The 20,355-nt window shown below is 40.7% G+C and overlaps 1 protein-coding gene across 1 annotated transcript in view; it reads right to left on the reverse strand.

Moving 5' to 3' along the window:
- The window catches only part of WDPCP (WD repeat containing planar cell polarity effector), a 98,478-nt gene that overhangs the window by 60,484 nt on the left and 17,639 nt on the right, over positions 1-20,355 (reverse strand). The window contains exons 8-11 of the mRNA XM_010137269.1: positions 16,641-16,832; positions 8,085-8,694; positions 4,255-4,443; positions 1,549-1,672 (exon numbers count right to left, since the gene is read on the reverse strand). Coding sequence (XP_010135571.1) covers positions 1,549-1,672; positions 4,255-4,443; positions 8,085-8,694; positions 16,641-16,832 — 1,115 coding nt within the window. The remainder of the gene's footprint in view (positions 1-1,548; positions 1,673-4,254; positions 4,444-8,084; positions 8,695-16,640; positions 16,833-20,355) is intronic.

Raw genomic sequence — 20,355 nt, forward strand, 5'->3', positions numbered from 1 at the left:
GGGAAAGAGCAAAATAACACACATTTGTTCCAAAAACTGCCACAGATAGTTCAAGGGCTGCTTTATAGCAGAGGTAAAAGATGCGAGGAGACCCTCCTACGCACCTCCTGCCTGTGCCCCATGCTGTCCAGGCAGCGTTCAGACACCGACGCTTCTTGTTTGCTGGGGACTGAGTCAGTGCTTCAGCTGTGTTGAGCAGCCCCAAGGGCTGGAGGCTCAGCCAGGGCCCCATGCCTCCGCATGCCTGCTAGCATCTGGAAGCAAATCCGGAGTCAGAGGGAATACACCACTCTCCTGCAGATGTAAGAGTGCTATGGTTACACCTCTCGGCGATCTCTGAGGCATTCTTTCCACAACTGTCCTCTGCAGGCATCTGGCCCACAGCCACTACAGTTGGGCACCGCCGCAACAGATCTTCCCTGCTGGTTTCCAGGAGAAAGGCAAAAGCAAAGTTTGTACCCACTAGTGTGGCCACATCTATTAAGAAAACTCCAGTGAAAGGCTGGTGCACGTTATGCAGATGTCTGGAACATTCTCCTACTTAAATAATTCCCCCATTGGAATGGACCTGTTTAGCAGAAAGGGGATCCCATTCAGGTTCAAAATGCTTAAGACAGTATAGAATATTTCTCCAAGATTCGAAAGAAGCACGAACTGCGCTATCGAAGTGACCGGCAGTTCCCAGCGTTGCACATGCAGACAATGGATACGATCCGGATGAATCACCGAGAAAGGGTGCATCGCAAGTTTTCTCACCACGTTCATCTAAACTCCTCAGCACGGGGTTGCAAACACTGTATCATCTCCTTATTTTCACCCCCTGGATAATTCTCAGAGAGAATGTTTCAGCTGTATTCGTGGTTGATCACATGAACAGGTTAAACTGCTCTATATTGACACTTACGACTGATCGAAATTTAGGCTACGGATTTATTGTGAAGGAGAACTATAGCAATAAACCACCGTACTATAAATGCTGGCTGAATTTGGTAGGAGGACTCTTCTGACGTCATATCATTTACAGGTGAATGAGACATTTTATTTTCTCCGCTTACTGTAGTGGCACTGAAAATTCACTGAAAACTAGTGGAATACGAAAGTTACTGGAATATGACTTCCCATATTAGAACTTTGGAGGGTAAGAATAACAAAATGCTCAGATTTCAATGGTGCAAAGACAGAAACACCTTAGACCACGCACTATTTATCTGTGTTTTAGCATCTACGTTTTCTCCAAGTTTGTGAGCTGTTTCAATAGTCAACCTGCAAGCAGCTGGTGAATATATTTCTCTCGGAAGCACTTTTTCTAGCAAGCTAAAAGGGAAAGGGTGATTCATTTTAAGTGTATTGATGATATTAGAGCTCTGAATAGTATTTTACCTGCATTACTCTACTTGGAAGGAACAAAGTGCAAGTTAAACAAACAGGAACAATGACTGCATTTTTTTCTGGGGTGGTCCTCTTGGAAAATGTTAACCGCATTGAAGTAGGTAGTTATTGGAATATGCTATTAATTTTAAGTTGATAGAAACTGAAACTGTCAGTCACCTGAGCAGGTGGTGGAAGAACCTTCTTGCATATCTGCTGATTGGGTCCCTGTACTCCAGCACGGTTGTATCCAAGAGGGGTCTTGTTGGAGCATAAAAGGTTCCAAGGCTTGCCTCAAGCTGTGCTGTGGAGTTCAAACACAGCAGCAATGAAACGAGGGAAACTGTTTCAATTACAACAGGTTGCTCATGTTTGCAGTCAGTCAAACTCCTCAAACGCCGATGAAATGTGATATTGTTGGAGAACAGATTAAGTTAAAATACGACAGATCGTACGAACACAAATGTGCATATAAACTTCCACTTTGAGGCAGAGTCGACAACGACTTTGAGCAACAAAAGCTGTCAAAAGGATGAAGTCTATAACCCATCAAGTTCTCACCAGCAGTGTACAATTAAAAGTGACTCATCAGAGTAATACCGTTTGAACAAGTTTGTCCAGCAGAGATCAACTCTCAATCAGCTCCAATCGTCTTTACCCTCTTAGGCAGACAACAAGGAAGTTCAGTTCTTCAGGCATTACTGTCTGAGGTCTGCAGGTAACAGAACCCTTCCTATGATGGCCTTGAGGTCTAAGGAACCTCCTTCAGCCCAAAAATCTTTAAAAACTGTAAATAAAAGTGTCTAGAAATCCTAAGGGTATGACCCTCCCACAGCGCGTACTGGTGGGAATCAGGATAGCTGCTCCTGCAATCAATAAACTAAAGCCCTTTTGTCTGAGAAGGCCTCTCTGCTTTAAATACTTTCTGGCTGCTGTACTCCACAGCTGCAGCTCTCAGGCCAGGCCAGGCATTGTTCTACATGTTTTTAATACAAAATTATAGGTAATAGAAGAAAATGCACAGTCTGCATTTGTGTCCTACATGCTTAGCTGAAAGGAAGTTCAATGATCAATAACATTTATGTTAAGTGACTTCTGCTTGAGAGCTAGGATGTAGCAGAAGTCCTTATAGGCAGAAGAGGGAGAATTTGCTCTGGATTTGCTATACAGGTTCTCCTCTCAGAGTGAATGTGCAAAATGCCGCTGCTAATCAGAATTTTGTGTGGGCTTTAAAAGCCAAATATAACCTGTCATCTCATTAGGCAGACAAAATCTCATTGATTTGCTGTTATTAACATTTGTTTGAACTAGCCATTTCTGTATTCAGTGATAATGGTTCTTTATTTCCAGGCAGAGTTACATTTTTATTGTATTAGGCTTGATAGCACTAAACGTGCTAATAGTACTGTGTTAGGAACACAGGCAAACTGTCGGTAAGTTAGGTTTTGTGTTATCTTAAATCGAGATAGTCAGCTAAGTCGAACTTAAAAGGCATTTCCTTTCAAAGTGGCAGTCAATTTAGATTAAAATTGAATACAGTAGTACCTTTGCAAAAACAAGCCATATGCTCTTGCCATTCCTGTTTTCTCGACAGCATGTTTTGTACTTCTGAAATATTTCAGCATACGTGGAATATGAGTAACTACTAGCACAGTTATAGATTCATTAGGTAGCCCAGCTTGACGTTCAAGGCAGAATAAAGCTCTCAAAGATAACTGCCCCATCGCTATAAATAACAGGCCCCACTGGGTTTTGCTAATAAAAAAGAAAATAAATTACCATGTCAAATTTGTTAGATTCATATAGAATAACTTCTGGACAGAATGAAATTCCATCTGCTGTAAACAGTGTTAGGGAGCTGCATGGGGGGGAAACACAGAGACATCTATTTATAATGTGCATATTTTTACATGGGTTGAGTACCAGCCCTTTTCCTGGGTCCTTTTAAAAGCATGTTTTATTTAGAATTGACATGCTATGTTGGCAATGCAGAGAGTTTTTTAATCAGATACCCCCACATGGGATAGCTGATGGCTTGGCAGCAATGTAGGACACCTTGGAGTTTTCCTATCATCAAACACACCAGAATCCTGAGTATTCTTTTTTGCTGCAAAAGATGCCTGGTGCCCAGCTGTCTGCCTGCTAGGCTGCAGGGTAACACCTTCGCTAAATCAAGGCACTTCAAATCTTGAAGTCTATTGAGTTTCAAGATAGACAGCAAATCAAGAGGAAGGCATCACACCAGGCTTCAGCAGAGACCAGGCTGAGCCTACAATGCATCATTTCTTGTGGGGGAACCCAGCCGCTACTGCAGGGGACTAGAAGATTACAGGGAGGACAAATGCTATAATCCTAAAGGAGGCAGCAGAGGATAGTGTATTCAAAGCCTCTGGATCTTGTAATGAAAGAACGACCCTACAAAAGCACCTTAAAAACCATCCTAGTCTCTTGCCCCTACTGCAGGAAAACGTCCCTCCTTAAGTGGCTGCTGTCTCCGTACGCATACGTAAGCAACATTTGAATCCTATATTGACTGACATTAGTCTGTAACATAAGCTGAATTTGTGTAATAATGTTACAGCCCGTGTAAGATAGTGCTAAACATACAAAGTCATGCCTGTACCATAGATATATTAAAATATGCGTTATGTTGGTATCACTACTGACACAAATGATCCAAAATGCAATCAATGCATGGATCCAGATGTTACTGAAATGACATGTCTACACAGGACATTTGATTATGGAATGCCACGATCTGGCTGACTGCCTGGATTCTCACTATCTATTGTCTGCTTTATACAGCCAATCAATATATTGGCATAATCCCTGTATGAATTACAAAGACACCACAAAAACACGTGAAAAACACAGTTGGTCCCTTACCTTCTCTGTCTGGTGTAAGCTTTTGTTTAAGAAGGTGATTGACGATGGCACTCAAGCATATGTAACACTGGCGACCCATCGTGTTCCAGTTCATGGTGTTCAGGACGTTAATTGCCTCGTGTATCTCATCGTAACGAATGTACTGGTGGATGATTTCCACAAGGCCCAGCTGTCCTCTTGTGATCACACCTTTTACAAGAAATACGAAAACCAAAGATAGCGTTATGGGTATGTAAACCAGGAGCTGACTGCTTTTCAGAACAGTTAAAAATAATTGCTGTTGGTTAAAATTAGGAAGTTTAAGTTAATGGCTTTCACTATCAAACTTTTATGCGATATAGCTCCTTATTATCTTATCTTGGTATATTTAGACTGAGGGTGCTTTGGACAGCAGAAGAAAACCATCAGCGAGCTTCACACACAGAGGTGGAGTGAATGTGGCCCATACCGATTGGTGACAACATCACGGAATGAAGTTTGTTCTGAGCATGGTAGAAAAAGCTTCTTCCCAATATATCATGATTGCATTGGAGGTAACAAATTCATGTTCCTAGCACCAACTTCCTGTATGGAAAAACTGCTGGACATCGTTAAAAAATAGCACTTGTCTCACAGGAACCTACCGACGTATAGAAGTTTACAACAGCTCAAAGAGAATAAATTTACTGTTCCCCTCTCTTTAAATAAAAACGTAGTGTTACTTTTTTATTTTCCCAATGTATATTCTGATGTTGTTTGTTAAAACTAAGCTTAAGAAAAAAATCATGAGAAAAGGAACAAGCCAAATTTCAATACTGGTATTAAAGCCATAGGACAGCTGGGGAAAAAAAAACCCTGACAACCGAGAAAAGCAGACCTGATATACAGAAATCATACCTCACAACAGTTCCATCAATGCAGCAGTGAATATTGTTTGTGATGTAAAAGAAGAACTGAGAAGAAAAAAAAATAGAGGAAAACATCCGACTATAGCTCGAGGACAAGTAACCTGCTGAGAGCTTGTATATACAGCTCTGACACTTTGGGGAACAAAAGCTTACATATTTATTTCTTGCTACAGAGAAATAATCTCGTTTTTCAGTGTCATTAAAGAAAAGACATGGTTCTCCCGTATTCCACGTTCCATTTGCCTGTGTTAAAGCCTATGGACATTACACTGTGTAATGGCCATGTTTAACATGTGCATGTGTGATACTAAGTAACTGTTACTTAGGTAGACTTTGTTTAGTGTGTTTAAAGCATTACATAAGTCGGGCAATCTTCACATTAATCACCAAGTGAAGATGAAAATACTTACTTGCATGCTAATTAGATATAATATTATATTTAAAATGTATTTTGAGGCCAGTAATGCTGAACCACTGGCATCACTACCAAGTCTGGCATTATCCAAGATCTGGGCTGACATCAATGACAAGAAGCTGCAACACTTTTGAAAATGAGTTTGGCATTAGACACCAAAAATATTTGCCATTAATGTTTGAGGGTAATTTTAATACAAATCTTTGCCTGAAATAAATCTGGCTAGACAGCACAAAGGAGAATTCACAGAACTTGTCCAAAACCATCATATGGCAGCTGGAAGTTAAAAACATATCTGCCTGTTCTCACTGACATTGTTTCTTAACAGACTTTTATGGGAAACAATTCCAAGCCGTGGCATTAATGATGGATTTTATTTCAGTCCCGAACGCCTGTCTGGGTTTTGCTGTCACGGACCACTAATTTTTCCATATGATTTATATTTGCATTATTTCTTAAATAGCTGAGACCTAAAAACCGCTGAGGTTGGGGAGAGGAGCAGGCTAATCCACACGGCATTACCTTGGTAGGAGGCATACCGAGCAGGGGGGTAAAGCTGGAAGCCAGGACGTGATAGAGAACAGCGTATTTTTGCACAGTGGACTACAAAGCAGAAGGGAGGGAGGGAGGAATAGAGAGAGCTCTGCCTTCTTCCTAGAAGAGATTTTCCAGTAATTATACAGAATGAATTTGAAAACGTGATAAGTTTCAGCTGCAGAGGTCAACATCTTCCCATTTGGATGCCTGACTTCTCCTGGGTGGTGCGCTTCCAGGCAACCTGCTTGGGAAAAAGAGGTGACAGCCAACTCACTGCCTAATTGATTTAGGAACGGTGCCCAGGGAGACAGTCCAATTAAGTTTACAAGCTGGCAATTAGCAGGAAAGGCCTCTGAGTCCCTGCGCTGAGAGCCTGCTTGCCTTCCTAAGAACCTAAATGTGCTAAAGATAGCAGGGGAAACCTGTGCTTTCTGGAAAGCTGTTGTGAGAAAACCCCAGGAGGGAGGAGTGAAGCAAAGCAAGGGAGACGTGGGTAGAGTGCCTTCTGCTTGACAGGTAAGAGGCAATTTAGAGGGCTTTTTTTTAATGGCAAACATGCACAAAAGCATCAAATTGTTGTTATAATTAGTGTTCTGGGCTACTCTGCAGCTATTAAATCTGCCATTGAACATAACGCAGCCAAATTCTCTCAAAATAAATGATCAGTGGTAAAGAAGGTTTTGGTATTTTTTTATTGGATAGCAGTGATAGTCTGGAGCAGCTCTTTTACAACCGCTCAACTCTAAGGCAATCCAACATCTTTGTTGCTAATGGCCTATCATATTAATTTTCATTTTTGCAGTGGCATTCTTAGTTAAGTTTTTTAAATGCAGTCTTTCAAATGTTTAGGTCTGCAGTACTTTCTGGCAGGATTTTCCCCTGCAAAAGCACATGTGTATCTCAATAAGTAAAGAAATAAAGAAGATTTTCAAACCTACTGTCATCTAGCTGTTTTTCCTTTTTTTAAAAAAAGGGCTTCTTCCTAATCTCAACAGCCTTATACAAAAGAATCATAAAACCCTCGCGTAAAGATCTACAAAGGCAATCCTGTTTCCCTGGACAGGCAACAGGCAAAATGCTGACGTTCTCCAGGATGAGTATACTCTACGTGGCCGTGTGCCCTGCTGAGACACCGGCTTGGCAGTCAGAAGATTTAAGCGTGATTGTTTTTTTTTATCCCCCGCAGAGGGTTTGCACCACTGTAACTTGCCTGACTTGAATGGAATGAATATAGTTCTCACCAAGGAGCAGCTGCAGGGGTTTCATTCTTAGTTCAGCCGCTGACTCGTTGTGTAACTCTGGGAAAGCCTTTTAGCCTTCCTCTACTGCTTTTTATTCTGCTTGTAAAATGAAGATAGTTATGGTTTTACTCTCTTCAAGTCTCCTTACACCTAAAATGAGAAGTGCTGTACAAATTCTAAAATTAGTATTATCACTTCTTTTATTCACAACTGCCGGCAAATTAATTGAGAGACCAAACTTCTCTGAAGGTTATGAAAACCTCCCTTCTTGTGTGAAAAGCCTTCAAGGAAAGAGGTGGTGTAACTTCACATACTGACATCAGGAAGAACAGGGTACTGGGACAAATCTACATTATAATGGAAACGACAGCTGCATCATACACACAGCAAAATAAGTCAGGAAAGAAAATAGCATTACGGTTCTATTATTAAATATAGCTTGTTTTAGCTTGTTAGGAACAGAACAAACAGAGTTCCTAAAATCATATACTACAGATTAAAATAATTTTCTTCATGTGAAATTGTTACGCATCATTAGAGTAGCAGGGAACATAGTGGGACTCTGATCCAGCAAGATCGTGGTCCTATTCTGTCAGACCTCATAGGAAAAGACACTAAGTCATTGTGAAACATAACGAACTCCTTCAGATATCTTGGGAACTATGTGCTTTTAAGGCCATAAATCTAAAATGAGGGTGTTTCAAACTACAAGAAAACTTGTGAGGTACAGACGTTTCCTCAAGAGCTTACCAAGCTTGAAGTGAAGCACTCCTAAGGGTCCTTTGTCAAACCGAACCAACAGAAGATCATGAACATCCGTGCTGTCAGCGCTGGCAGACGGCATCTGAGGAGCAGCCCACTGGATCTGGATGAGGCTGCTAGGCACGTCAAAGTGCTTACTGAACTGCAGAGTTGCCTCAGGTGAATAGTCCTGTGCCAAGAGCTGAATTTTAACCGGGGACAGTGCCGCGTCAAAAAGTTGCAGCTCCCCTTGAGAGCTGCCAGCCATGAATATGGCTCCAGAAGGGTGGCAGGTTATCACAGCCGGCAGCAGTTCTGCTTGGGCTAACAGAGTCACTTGGTTGTAGGCTTCATACAGAATTATTGATGAGTCTTCACAACCCAGGACTAGTCTGTCTTCCGTAACATCTCTGCAACAGCTGATGGCCCTGGATCGCAGCGGTATTCTGGTGACTGCCGTACGCTGCATTTTGTTCCTAACACACTTGTAGACGCAGCTGTCAGCCATGGGCTCTTTGTCTGCGGAGACGGAGTGCTCTACGGTGTAAACCTGGTAAGGCTGCTGAGTGCTGAAGCTAGCATCGAGCGGATCCCATTCTGTACGGACATAACTCAGAACCTGAAAAATTTCAAAATGTCCTGAGAGTTATTGGTAACAATTCTTACTTTGATGAAATAGACTGCTGCAAATACGCTTTCTCACGGGTCAGTAAGCTAAAACAAAGAGGCATTTTAGAAATGGAATTGCAGAATCTACTGTTTTAACTTTTAAAAGGTTAATTCCTTTGATTAAAAATCCCTGCAACGCAGTTTGAGCCATATTTGTTCGTCCAGAGTATGTAATAGGCTAGCAGAATAGAAGATAAAAGAGGGCATGGTCCTAACAGTGCTGGTAAGAGGAGAAATGAGCTGCTGACTGATATAAAAGAATAACTGATTATTCATGAGCAGGGTGGGGGAGAAATCTGAGAATTTCTGGAAAAAAATTTTTATAGGTTACTCTGAGCATCACACACACAGGACTTTTGATCATTTGCTCTGGGCCACAACAGTAGAAAATATTAGGCTGTGGTGGTAGAAACAATGGCATGTTCCAACAACGTGTACTTAGACGTTGCCAAATGAGTAGGTGGTAGATGTTCTTCAGTGCCATACAGCTTTAGATGCAGAATAAATGAATTTGTGATAGCAGAAAAGGGGGACCATTTAGGGGGGCTTGACGGTTGAACGAACTGGAAGAAGAACACAAAGGCAGGATATGATGGAAAGACAGCAGCTGGCAAAGAGCAGGAATCTGTAGCGCAGAAACATGGCAAGTACCATAAAGTGGTGGAGGCAACAGTGGAGACCAGTGAAGATTCATGTCCGGTAATACATGAGTTTGAGCGAGAGGGGTTGCACAGGACTTGAGCAGGGAAACTGGGAGAGAAATACCTGCTGTAAATAAGCTACAGATTAACTTATGAAAAGCTGTTTCTCTGAAAGAGAAAGAAAACCACTGTCTCTAGAAAAAAGAGAGCTGTGGAAGTCAGTCAAAAACTTGCTGGTGTTTGTTAAGTCAGTCAGAAACTTACCGGGGTTTGTTCATGCGGAAATAAAGAGTGAAAAGAAAATGTCAAAGCGAGCCAAGCCCCGCTCTCAGGTATACCTACAGCATTCTTCCCACCACGAGCTACAGCTGCTGACCTGCCACTCACTTTGGAAGCCCCTTCTTTCGAGTCCAGGTATGCAAGTGCCATTTACACTGAAAGGGGTAACAAATGTGATTAAAAGACAGAGAGAGGGTGAGGGAGGAAATCTGGAGGTTTCAGGATGAAAATAGTAATGCACTCAAAATGTTAGAGCAGTTTAAATTTGATCTCCACAGATCACAAGACCAACTGGACACATAATTTAGCCTTTCACCCTGCAAAGATGGAGAATAACAAATTAAAATTTTTTTGGCGTACCACTCATTACTTCAGAAGCAACTGATGAGTTTATAGACAAGTTATTTGGGATGTTGATCAAACCGATTAGGACGTTTCATTCTGACAGTTTATTTATTTTGTCAGCAAAAGGGTTTCTCATTCAAAAGAAAGAAAAAAGGAGTTTTCCAATTCTGTGGCTGCAAACCAGCTGCCAGTTGGCTACTTTAAGAGGAGTGTTTAGGGACACGCAAAGAATCACTTAACTCAAAAGCATCTAATATAGAAGCCAATGCAGCCAGTTAGTGAAACCCAGGCAAACTGATTTCAACAGAGTAGCGATCAATGAAAATATACACCAAAGAGGAAAAAAACAATCACATTACTTATACAGCCCAAAAAACACTTTCTCACCTCCACCTTTCCCTCGCCAGTGACTGAGCCTCTGCAACTAGTCATTTACGCCCACAAACTGTGCGGTGGCTACCGTGCAGATGTTAGAACCTCTGAAAAGTGGCTTATTAGGGTGTTAAATTGCAGAGCAAGGAAACCTGTAAAAGAGGTTATTGTGGACAAAGGATTACTGTGGCCACAGAGCTCTCCTGCCCCAAGTAAAGATAAGGTGAAGTGTTATTGTTTGTTCTGCATTTTCCCCTAAGAGCATGTATAGAGACCCAGGTAGCTGCCTTTCAAATATGTGAAAGAGAAAATCTTGCCCAAGCAAGTCTTCAAAGCTTCCATAACTTCTGTGAAATGAGCCTTGAGGCCCTCTGGGACTCAGATTTCTCTCTTCCTGTGGCAGGTTTCAATGCACCGTGTTATTCAGCTGCATATTTTGATCCAAAACCAGTGTTCCTCCCTGGACATCTCCTCACAAGCTACAAGGGAGTCATGGAGATCCACATAATAATCAAGCCTATAAGAGATGAAGGACTGAAAGCACTCTTAAATACTGATGAGAGATTGGTCTTGAAGGTTAAGACACCGGAGAAGAAAACATGTGAAACATACATTTTACAGTCTTCTGTAAAGACTGTTGAAAAACAGCAATGGAAATAGTCACAGGAAAAGAAATGTTGTCATCTGATCATTTGAGAGTCAGCAAGAAAGCTGAACCCAATTAATAATTAGATGCTGCCTTGTTAGAGCAGACGTGGGACACAACATTGCTCACTCTGAATTTAAAAGAAACTAAAACCGTATCTTTTGGAAGGGTCATTTAATGACCCATAAGATGAGAAGTTTCCTAGGTGTATATGATTTTGAGAGCAAATCCTTGAAATGAAGTCTAGGGTAGAGCTGGTTGCTCTATATAATGTGATTCTAAAATAGGAAAACATTTCTGAGAGGAAAGAAAGGTTATTTGCTGTATTTCAAATGTAAAAAAACATTTTGACATAATGTTTAAGCAAATTAGGCTTAAAGGAAACTTTTCTGGACACTGCTGTTCATACTCTGGCTGAAAACAAGAGGAACATTTCTCCTTAGATGGAACCGATAAGCTGCTTCTCATGCATCAGTGGCCTCTCCTGTGTCTCTTGGAGGAAGAGTACCAAACCAAGAGATCTCTTTGTTCTGGTTTCCAGTTTTGCTGAATGTAACTGGTATGTGGCACTCCGCAGGGGGAAAAAAGAGGATATTCTCTTTCATCTGGGAGGGAAGATTTGAGTCGCTCTGTCAGAAATTACTTTAATTATTAATTCTTCATGCTGCTAACTGGAAAACTAAAGCAGAGACGCGTACGATTACAGAAATGTGTCAATAAGGCTAAGATAATGCTTTTGAAATATATGAAGTCTCACAATCATGACATAATTTTTTTTTTTCCCAAGAAAATGGTGCTCCATTACCTGCCAACTGTTCTTCTATTTGTTAAGTAGCCACATGCTAGTAAATGTAGTGCACTTAGCGCTTTCACAGTCCATTTAAAGGAATCCACTGGGATTCCTTCCCAGGGAGCAGGAGTTCTCTGGAACTCTAAAGAGGAACATTAAAATCACCATCTACCTCGAAGTTAACAAAACATCTGCTTGGGGAATGGGACGGCAAAAGCTGGAGGAGTTCCCTCGGAAGTGGATAGGACAACTGCAGGATTTACAGCCAAGGCAGCGGATCTAAAAAGACAGAGCTGTAGTATCACACGGTGGGGCGTCAGGTCCATTCAACGCCAAGTCTTTCCATAAATCTCGGACTAAACACGTAGCCTTGGATTTTAAGGGGAGCTTTCTGGACGCACTTTGCAAGAAGTAAACCCAATTACTTTCTGTAAATTAAATGAACAAATAACAAGACAAATTCAAAAGTCCCTTTCTGGGATACTGTTGTGACATGTACACCACAAAAATACAGTAAATGTATTTAAATGTTTCCTTTATTAATGTGGTAGTCACGCACAACTACTTCTCCGTTGCAGTGTTTTCCCCTTGCAGCCCTCTGTGTTCTGCAGCAGCTGGTCAGTGGTCTGAGGGATACTACACCTACCAAGTTCTTAAATCCTAGAATCAGAAATTGTAACAATCCAAGTAAAGGAATCTGTTAATCGTCGTAAACAAGGGGCCTGAATTATGTTTCATTTAATGTTTGAAAAAAATAATAGTAATAGCCGGTGCGGTGCAAATCTTTGAACACTTAAAATTGAAGTATTTCGCATAGAGTGCTGGGAAAGGATAAAGTCCAAATATCAAAACAAATGAGTTTTAACCAGTAGTTCTTAAGCAGAAAATTGGCTTACCAGGCAGATTAAAAAAAAGGAAAACAAAAGAAACAGAGAAACAAGCTTGCTGTGACTGAATTGTGCGTCCTTCAGATGAGAAAAATGTTTGATTTACTTTACGGATGTTAAAAAAATGCTTATTTAATTTCACACAGTGAGGCTCCATGTAACAGTAACACTTTAATTAGAAATGTAGAGTGGGAAGTGTAGTGCACACTAGAGTAAAATACTTTTAAATACAGCACTGTGAAGATGGAAGGAAAAAAGCAACCCTAGTTTTAAACATTCCTAAAATAAAAATGCAAGGCTCCTCTCTAGGTTATGTACTTGGCTATGTTGTATTTACAGTCCCACACACAATCTTTTTTTTTTTCAGATCTTCAGCCAACATTTATTTTTACTTTCTTTCAAAATTTATCATCATCATCTTTATCCCATACTATTCATTGAACTTCTAACCCAAAGTGGCATCAAGGGTTTTACATTCTTTGCTCTCTCTGTGTGAGAGGTATTTCAGCTATTCAGTCAACCAGCGTAGATGTTTTTCCGAGCCCTACAGTCATTGTAGGACAGCTCACTCAGGAGAGATCCGCTGTGTTTGTTTCACAAGTTTGAGGCACAGTGTAGAAGCAATAACTATTAACTATTACCTCTTGGGAGAAAGAAAAATAACACTCTCTCTCAGGCAAATTAATTTTTCCACAAGATTGAAATATAATTTCGGTGATTCAGACTAGCACTGAATGGAGTGAAAATAAACACGACAAACACAAGGTGCTGCGGCAACTGAGCTCTGGCATCATCAGCTCCTGTTAATTTCTGTTTGCACAATAAAGTTCGAGTTGATTTTAACATGACTTTCTCTCAAAGCATTTAATCCAAGGATGATTTCACACCAGATCCTACTTATTCACAGCAAATTGTCTGAAATGACTTCTGGAAGATTCCTCTTCTGGGTTTGAAATCAAAATACCAGCATTATCTCCACAGGGAGACAATTTAAATAACATCCTTGATCACTGCTACTTTAACAAAGAAGGAACAAACAAACCCCAAATAATGAAATGAATAAACTGGAGAAGGGAGGAGTTTGCTGGAGGAAACTGATGCCCACAAGAAAGCAGACAAAGGTTCAACAGATAACTACTTCTGCAGCAACACACCATCCGTTTGTGCATAAACCCCATAAGCCAAACATCTCTTTACAGGCTAGACACTCCGCAATCCCTGCTTCTCCCTTAATTCTAGATGATAAATGCTGGTTTATCCAAGTGATGCTACTATTTTCAAGTAAAAAGTCGGTGGCATTATTTTGCTGCACTTCTTTTTTATAAATGGTCCAAACAGAATCAGTTCATGCTTCTCATTCTTCTTCTGTTGAAAATAATAATCTACTGGGAGAAAACTCGTATTATTGCTCAAATATGATAAATACGGATTTACTTGCATGCATAATGATGGCATGTCATGTTTTCATTCTAGGTCTATATCTGAGGAAGATTAGGAATGGTAAAGGAGCACCGGCAAAGAGAGGCAAATAAACCTGCTTACAGGAACACTATATTTTGGTGGTATCTGACCTAGTGAGTAACTGCTTAGAGGCTGACTAGAAACACTGACTAGTTTTGCTTGTGTTTAAGCTATCAAATGACCCTCAGAAGTTAAAGGTGTTAACATTCCCCTCTAAAACTCCGTAGGGGAAAAATGTACCTCCGTTAATTGCAGACTGGGGATTGAGGCTACTTCTGCAGCTGCTGGGTTATGACATCCCCCATCCATGCACAGGAATTTAACCAGTGCCCGTCAGGAGCACTAGAGACACCAATACAAAAAGAAACCCCAAACCAGCAGTGTCGTAGCTTACACGTCATGGATACACAGCGGGAGTGTACGGCAGAGTGTCTTGAGCCCTACACAGCAGCCCACTGAGCATCCAGAAGATCAGGCCCTGCCACAGCCTAACTGACAATCAGCAAGAGGGACTGTTACCTATATGTGACTGAATTTTCCATAGCCCTGGCACAGTGCTTGGTATTTTATTGACAAATACAGGAAAAGAAGATCTTAGAATTAAAACAGACAAGTACAGGCAAAGAATCGGAAAAGGGAAAGCAACTGAACAGTTACATTTGGCAGTTCTGCTTTTAAAAATATTTTTCTTACATTTATGTTACGATAAGGGCTAAATTAAAAGGATTATGAGTTTAGGCCTAAAGGCTCAGTGAATGCTTATTATTACTGTGTTAAGCAACAGTGATGTGCTTAGGACTATACCAGACAGCCTCAGCCCTGAGCAATGTAAGAGTCTAAATCGGAGCAGGATAAAACAAGGTGTATTGAAAGATGCAGAGCAATGCTGTAATTTGAAAATCTCTCTACAATACATAAAATGAAATGGAGAAAGCGTTAAACTGACAGGGCAGTTTCTGTGAATTTCTTAGGAGAAATGAGTCCCTGAAAAACATCTCAGAAAAGAGCGACTGCAAACTGCTATGTAGGCACTAGGGAGCTTTCTGGAAGACTCGGGAAGGAAACAAAAGGCATGGGAATGTCACTGTCAGAACCTGGACGTACAGAAATCCTGGTAAGAAATAAGATCTGACACGATAGTGGGATGAAGTTTCATAACATCAAACTGGCACAGGGACTAGGCTGAAAAAGCTTACAAAGGACAGAGGCACACTTCAGCCGCCAGAGTAGTTTAGATGAGACTGGGCACAGCTGCCGGGGGAACGGGCAAGTGCAGGTGTGTATCAGCAGAGGAGCGAGAGGAGTCAAAGATGACTGCTCGTGGAGAGAGGTCAGTTGAAAAGAAGTGAAGGCAGCAGAACTGGAGGTAATTTCAGCTTAAATTCTACAGTGACTAATGACTGAAATAAGAAAGAAAAGCTGTCTCAACTACCTTTTCCCTTTTGCTTTCAATACATAGAAAATCCCAAGGGAAAAAAAACCTCACTGCAATCCAAGTTAGTTATCAAAGTAGTAATTCCAAGACACCAAAACATTTACACCTTCCCTAATTAAAGAGAACGGGATGCTGTTTACAAGAGCAGCTTATTCTAAACTGTTTCTTAGGGCTTCTCTCTACAGGGTCAAAGCCTGTAACAGCCGCTCCAGAACACCTCTTCCATAGCTGATCCTCATGTTTTTGCTCTTCTCCCACCGACAGTGCCTTTTTAGTCCATATTGGTAGTGGCTGAAGCTACACTGAAATTAAAACTCCTAATACAGGATGCTAGTCCAGAACAGCTTTGACGTTTTAAATTCAGGCTCCAGTTCTTTTTCAGAGCACGCCCAGACAGCTTCATTATTAAGTTTTTAGCCAACATAAGAAACTGGATTAAAATATTTTTAAATAGATGAAAAAAAATATTTAAATAGATGAAACAGAAATATCTGCCTAAAAAGGAAAGCTAAGCAAGTGCCAGGAAAAGGCTCAGCTTGTAGCCTTGTTTAACTTGGAGCTTACATTCCCACCTGTAGACAGGGAATTTCTCTTTAAGATTGGTTCTTGATTTGATCAATACTCATAGAGACAGTTCAAGTAGCACCTGGGCGTAGCTAAAATTTTATAATAAAACACTTAAAATAGATGCAAAACGCCTCTCAGTTAACACTGCAGACAATGTAAAATAATCGCATTAGACAAGGATGCAACAGCTACAGTTTCTATGTTAGCGTTTTCTAGTGGTACTCTGACACTTTCCTTTTCACTGTTAGCAGTTCCAAACCTATTCCATCAGAAAGACCTAATTTCCTCGCTACATTTCTCAGATTGCCAATTTTGATGTGAAAATAGTAAACATACTAAATAAGGTGCCTTTTCCACTAAATAACAAACTGGGGTTTTTTTACGATTAGGGTGGCTGATCTTCCTTATGCATTTGAATAGTTATTTCCTTAGCAAATCTGAAAAAACTTAGTAACAAGAGTTCAGCACTTTACCTCCAATTTGCCACGCGTGTGGCCTAATAGTAATAGGTTGGCTCTGTCCCTCTCACAGGAAATAGGAGACCAAGGCCATGCTCCCTCACTAGCTGCTGACCACCAGCAGATGACCATATCTTGCATACAGTTTATAGCCAGGTGACGTTTCATCCTTCTCCCTTCTGGTCCAAGCATATCAATGTAAGAAACCTGATGGAAGAAAAAAATGCAGGGAATATTTGAGGTGATAAAATAGCACAGCAGGAGCAATTGGGAGCACTGGGATGTGTGAAAGAGAATGCGTATACACAGAGAGGACTGCCGTACATCTCTATCTTCATATAGGCTGTCTGCAAAGGTAAAAAATATCTCCTCGGACAGAAAAAGACACGCTCACACTTTTATCTATGGGGAGGGGATTGGGAAGGAAAGGAATGTGAGTTAAGAAGGAATTTACTGCAATGACTCCAATCAATACCAAAATGTACAGTCATGGTTGCTTGACAGCATCGACCTACACATAGGATTTAAGCTTAGCCATATTAAATGACAAGTTCTGCAAAGCTGACCGGGGAGCTAAGGCTAATGTTTAAGACATAATCAAATATTAAATATATTCGACAGGGTTTGAGCAAACACGTATCTTCCTTTTTCCTCCCTGAATTAAGGAATCCGGATACGAACATCCGTTCTGCGAGAGAATATGTACTTTTCTGCATAAGGTGGATGAGCTACAGCATCATGCGTAAAGTTTATGCAGCTTTTGAGAATTGTGCCTCTTCCCCAGGAAGGATTTGTGGAATTTATTATTCAAACTCTGTTATTTTGGAGCATGGTTATTTGAAAACATGAGCAGTGCACCATCTGGGTGACACATGCCAAGGAAATATAGATTGCACCGCATTTCTGCTTAAGGAATTAATGGAAGGTTGATAGCTAGAGGAAAAAAAAACTATCTTGCCATTGCTGGTCAGCAATAATCGAACCACTTTCTGGGGATTAAGCGCATGGCTAAGCCTACTGGACCAGACACTAGCAAAGGGCAGGGGGTCTTCTTATCAGAGAAATGCTTCTGGAGCCAGTCTCACTACATGACAGATTGCTTTCATATTCCTGTCTGCAAGGCAACAAAGGATGGCAGTAATGCGATAATGCCAGAGTGCAATGGGTGTTAAGAACCCGTTGCATTTATGTATTGTATTTAGTAAATAATCAGGCTCATCCAAATTGTGATCTCACCACTCAACCAAGGCCATTAAAATCAAGGTTAATGCTTTAATAATCCTTTGCTGTTTTTTATATGGTCAAAAAGAACCCTTTTCTATTTGCATGGTCATAATATTATTGAACTCTTCATCCCCTGAATACACATCAAAAGAAACTGAAATCAAAGTAATTACCAGTGTTGTTCTCTCATGGTAAACATTTAACTCCTTGTACTGTCTCCTCCTTCAGTAAATTGAAATGGATTAAGAAAACACAGACAGGAAAAACTTGCAAAAGGTCAATATTTTCAGAATTATCCTGTGTTTCACTTGTCAGAATACTTCGAAGTGTAAAGATAAAACACACATAAAAGTTAACAGGTAGCTGCTACTTGAATTAAAACTGTATGTAAACAGATAATTTGGTGACAACACATTCATTAGGATGGAAAATCAGAAATGCTTTCACCCATACTAATTACTGCTGTACTGCAGCGTTAACTGTTCATAACAATTTCACATGTAATAACAGCCACAGATCTTTTGTAAACCTTTTGGCCTTGCAATAGACATGGCACTCTCAGACGTGGACAAATGCCACTGAGCAAAGGCAAATGATAGTTGTGGGGTTTATATTTTGCTGGTCTTCAAGACTGCAGTGATTCGCGTAATAAGCCTTCCTTTATTTTTTCAGAGTGTAAATAAAATCCAAGGTGGTATCATTTAAAAAGGAATAGGATAAAGTAATTCCACCATTTAGTTACGCGTTGTGTAAAAACGCCAACTTTTGGACAAATACCAAACTGTGAGGAGGAAAGAACGCTCAGCTTGCTCTTATTAACAGGACTTTGTCAGTCCAGTCCCGCCCAGCGTTCCCTGCCAGTTTTGCCCATCATAAGGCTGGACACTGAGCAATGTAAAGTTGCTTCTGTCCAGGTACCAAAGTTATCACAATGTTTATATAAATTTAATTATATCACTGCATATCATTGCAGGCAAGCGTTTTCCTCATTTTAGAAACAGGAATTTAAATCCAAATACAACGTGCATTTCTCAAGGCTACACCAAGAGTCAGAGGCAGAAATGAAAGCTACGCTCTAATTTCCTGAACCTTAGTTCCGTATTTCAATCCCGTGGTACTTCTATACCAGCGCAAGCTACCTTTTAATTCAATTTCTCTTGAAAAAAAATCAACACTAAGGAACCGTTTTTTCTAAAACCTGTATTGTTACACTTGCAATCCAGGACCATCTTTCACTTCTTTTGTCGCTACTGATAGCGATGCTAGCGTCGGCTGTGTCTGTAGCCTTTTAGCTTTTCTAAGTTTGACCAAAATCAGCCAGGAGAAACTCTAACACAATGCAGAGGGATGACATAATATTACTGCAGTAGAGAATAATACTTTCTGCAGGCTCATACTGGTGCAGTTTTGGAGATAATAAAAATTATATCTAGCTGCCTAAGTAGCAAGCCTCACACAAAAGAACATTCAATTAAAAAATGCAAATGCCTTTTTTTGGCTGGCAAAGAAATAATCCATAGTGATTCCCACTGATTTCAAGAGAAAGCAAAGTTTTCATTCAGCATGGAGGTGTTACTAGAAGCTGAGCTGTGTCAGCAAAGAACTGAACATAACAACCCTATTAAGGAGTGCAGCAGATATTTCCAGTTTCCTTGGGCAGAGAGAGCTTTCTCTGGATTAGGCTCTCCCTCTTTCCCAAGAAAAAAAATGCCATAACCGTTAGGTCCATGATGTGCCTAGCAACACTCAGAACGAAAATATATTTTCTAAACATAAATTCAATATGGAGCTATGCCCCTTGCAATTAAATGACAAAGGCAGTCTTCAGCTCACCACAGCTTCTTCGTTAAAAAAAAGGATTAGAAAAAGGACCCCACACCACACACCACACCTGCTTGCGAAGCACAACCTTAACAAACGCCATAGGCCAGACACAAGAGCACATCATTTTAAAGTAACCTACGTATCAGCTCAGTTCCTGGTGAACAGTGAACTGTCTCAAATCCACGTTATAGAGGTTGGATCAATCTCGCAAACACAAGCCACTGCTGAAAAGAGGCCCTGAACTGAAACAGCCTGGAAAATGTATTAGATATTCATCCTAGCAGAAAGTATTTCTACCAAGCAAGTTAAAACGTTGTTATGGCAAAACATAAATTAAACACATCCTCAAAAAGCTTGCCTGGCAGATGCAAACTCCCTTATGTGAGGAAGCACATTACTGAGGGGTTGTCAAGGGAAAAATCCTTGCTAGTGCAAGATTGTTTTCCTTAATGTTTATCCAGAATGAAATAAACACAAAACTCTTGGTTGCTACATCCTTCTACCTTCCCTGGGCAAAGGCTTGTCTCTTCCTCATTCTTGCAGTGAACTGGATGCAGCCCCTTTCCTGCTCCACCTGTTCAAAGTTAATTGCCTTTGGCTGACTACTTTTTCACACTGTTGTACTTCCTCCTAAAGTCAGCCACTGCCCCGATGCCAGAGAGTTTATGTCGAAATACGATGT

The sequence above is a fragment of the Buceros rhinoceros genome, unplaced genomic scaffold, assembly GCF_000710305.1.
Source record: "Buceros rhinoceros silvestris isolate BGI_N320 unplaced genomic scaffold, ASM71030v1 scaffold21515, whole genome shotgun sequence".
Taxonomy (NCBI): Eukaryota; Metazoa; Chordata; class Aves; order Bucerotiformes; family Bucerotidae; genus Buceros; species Buceros rhinoceros.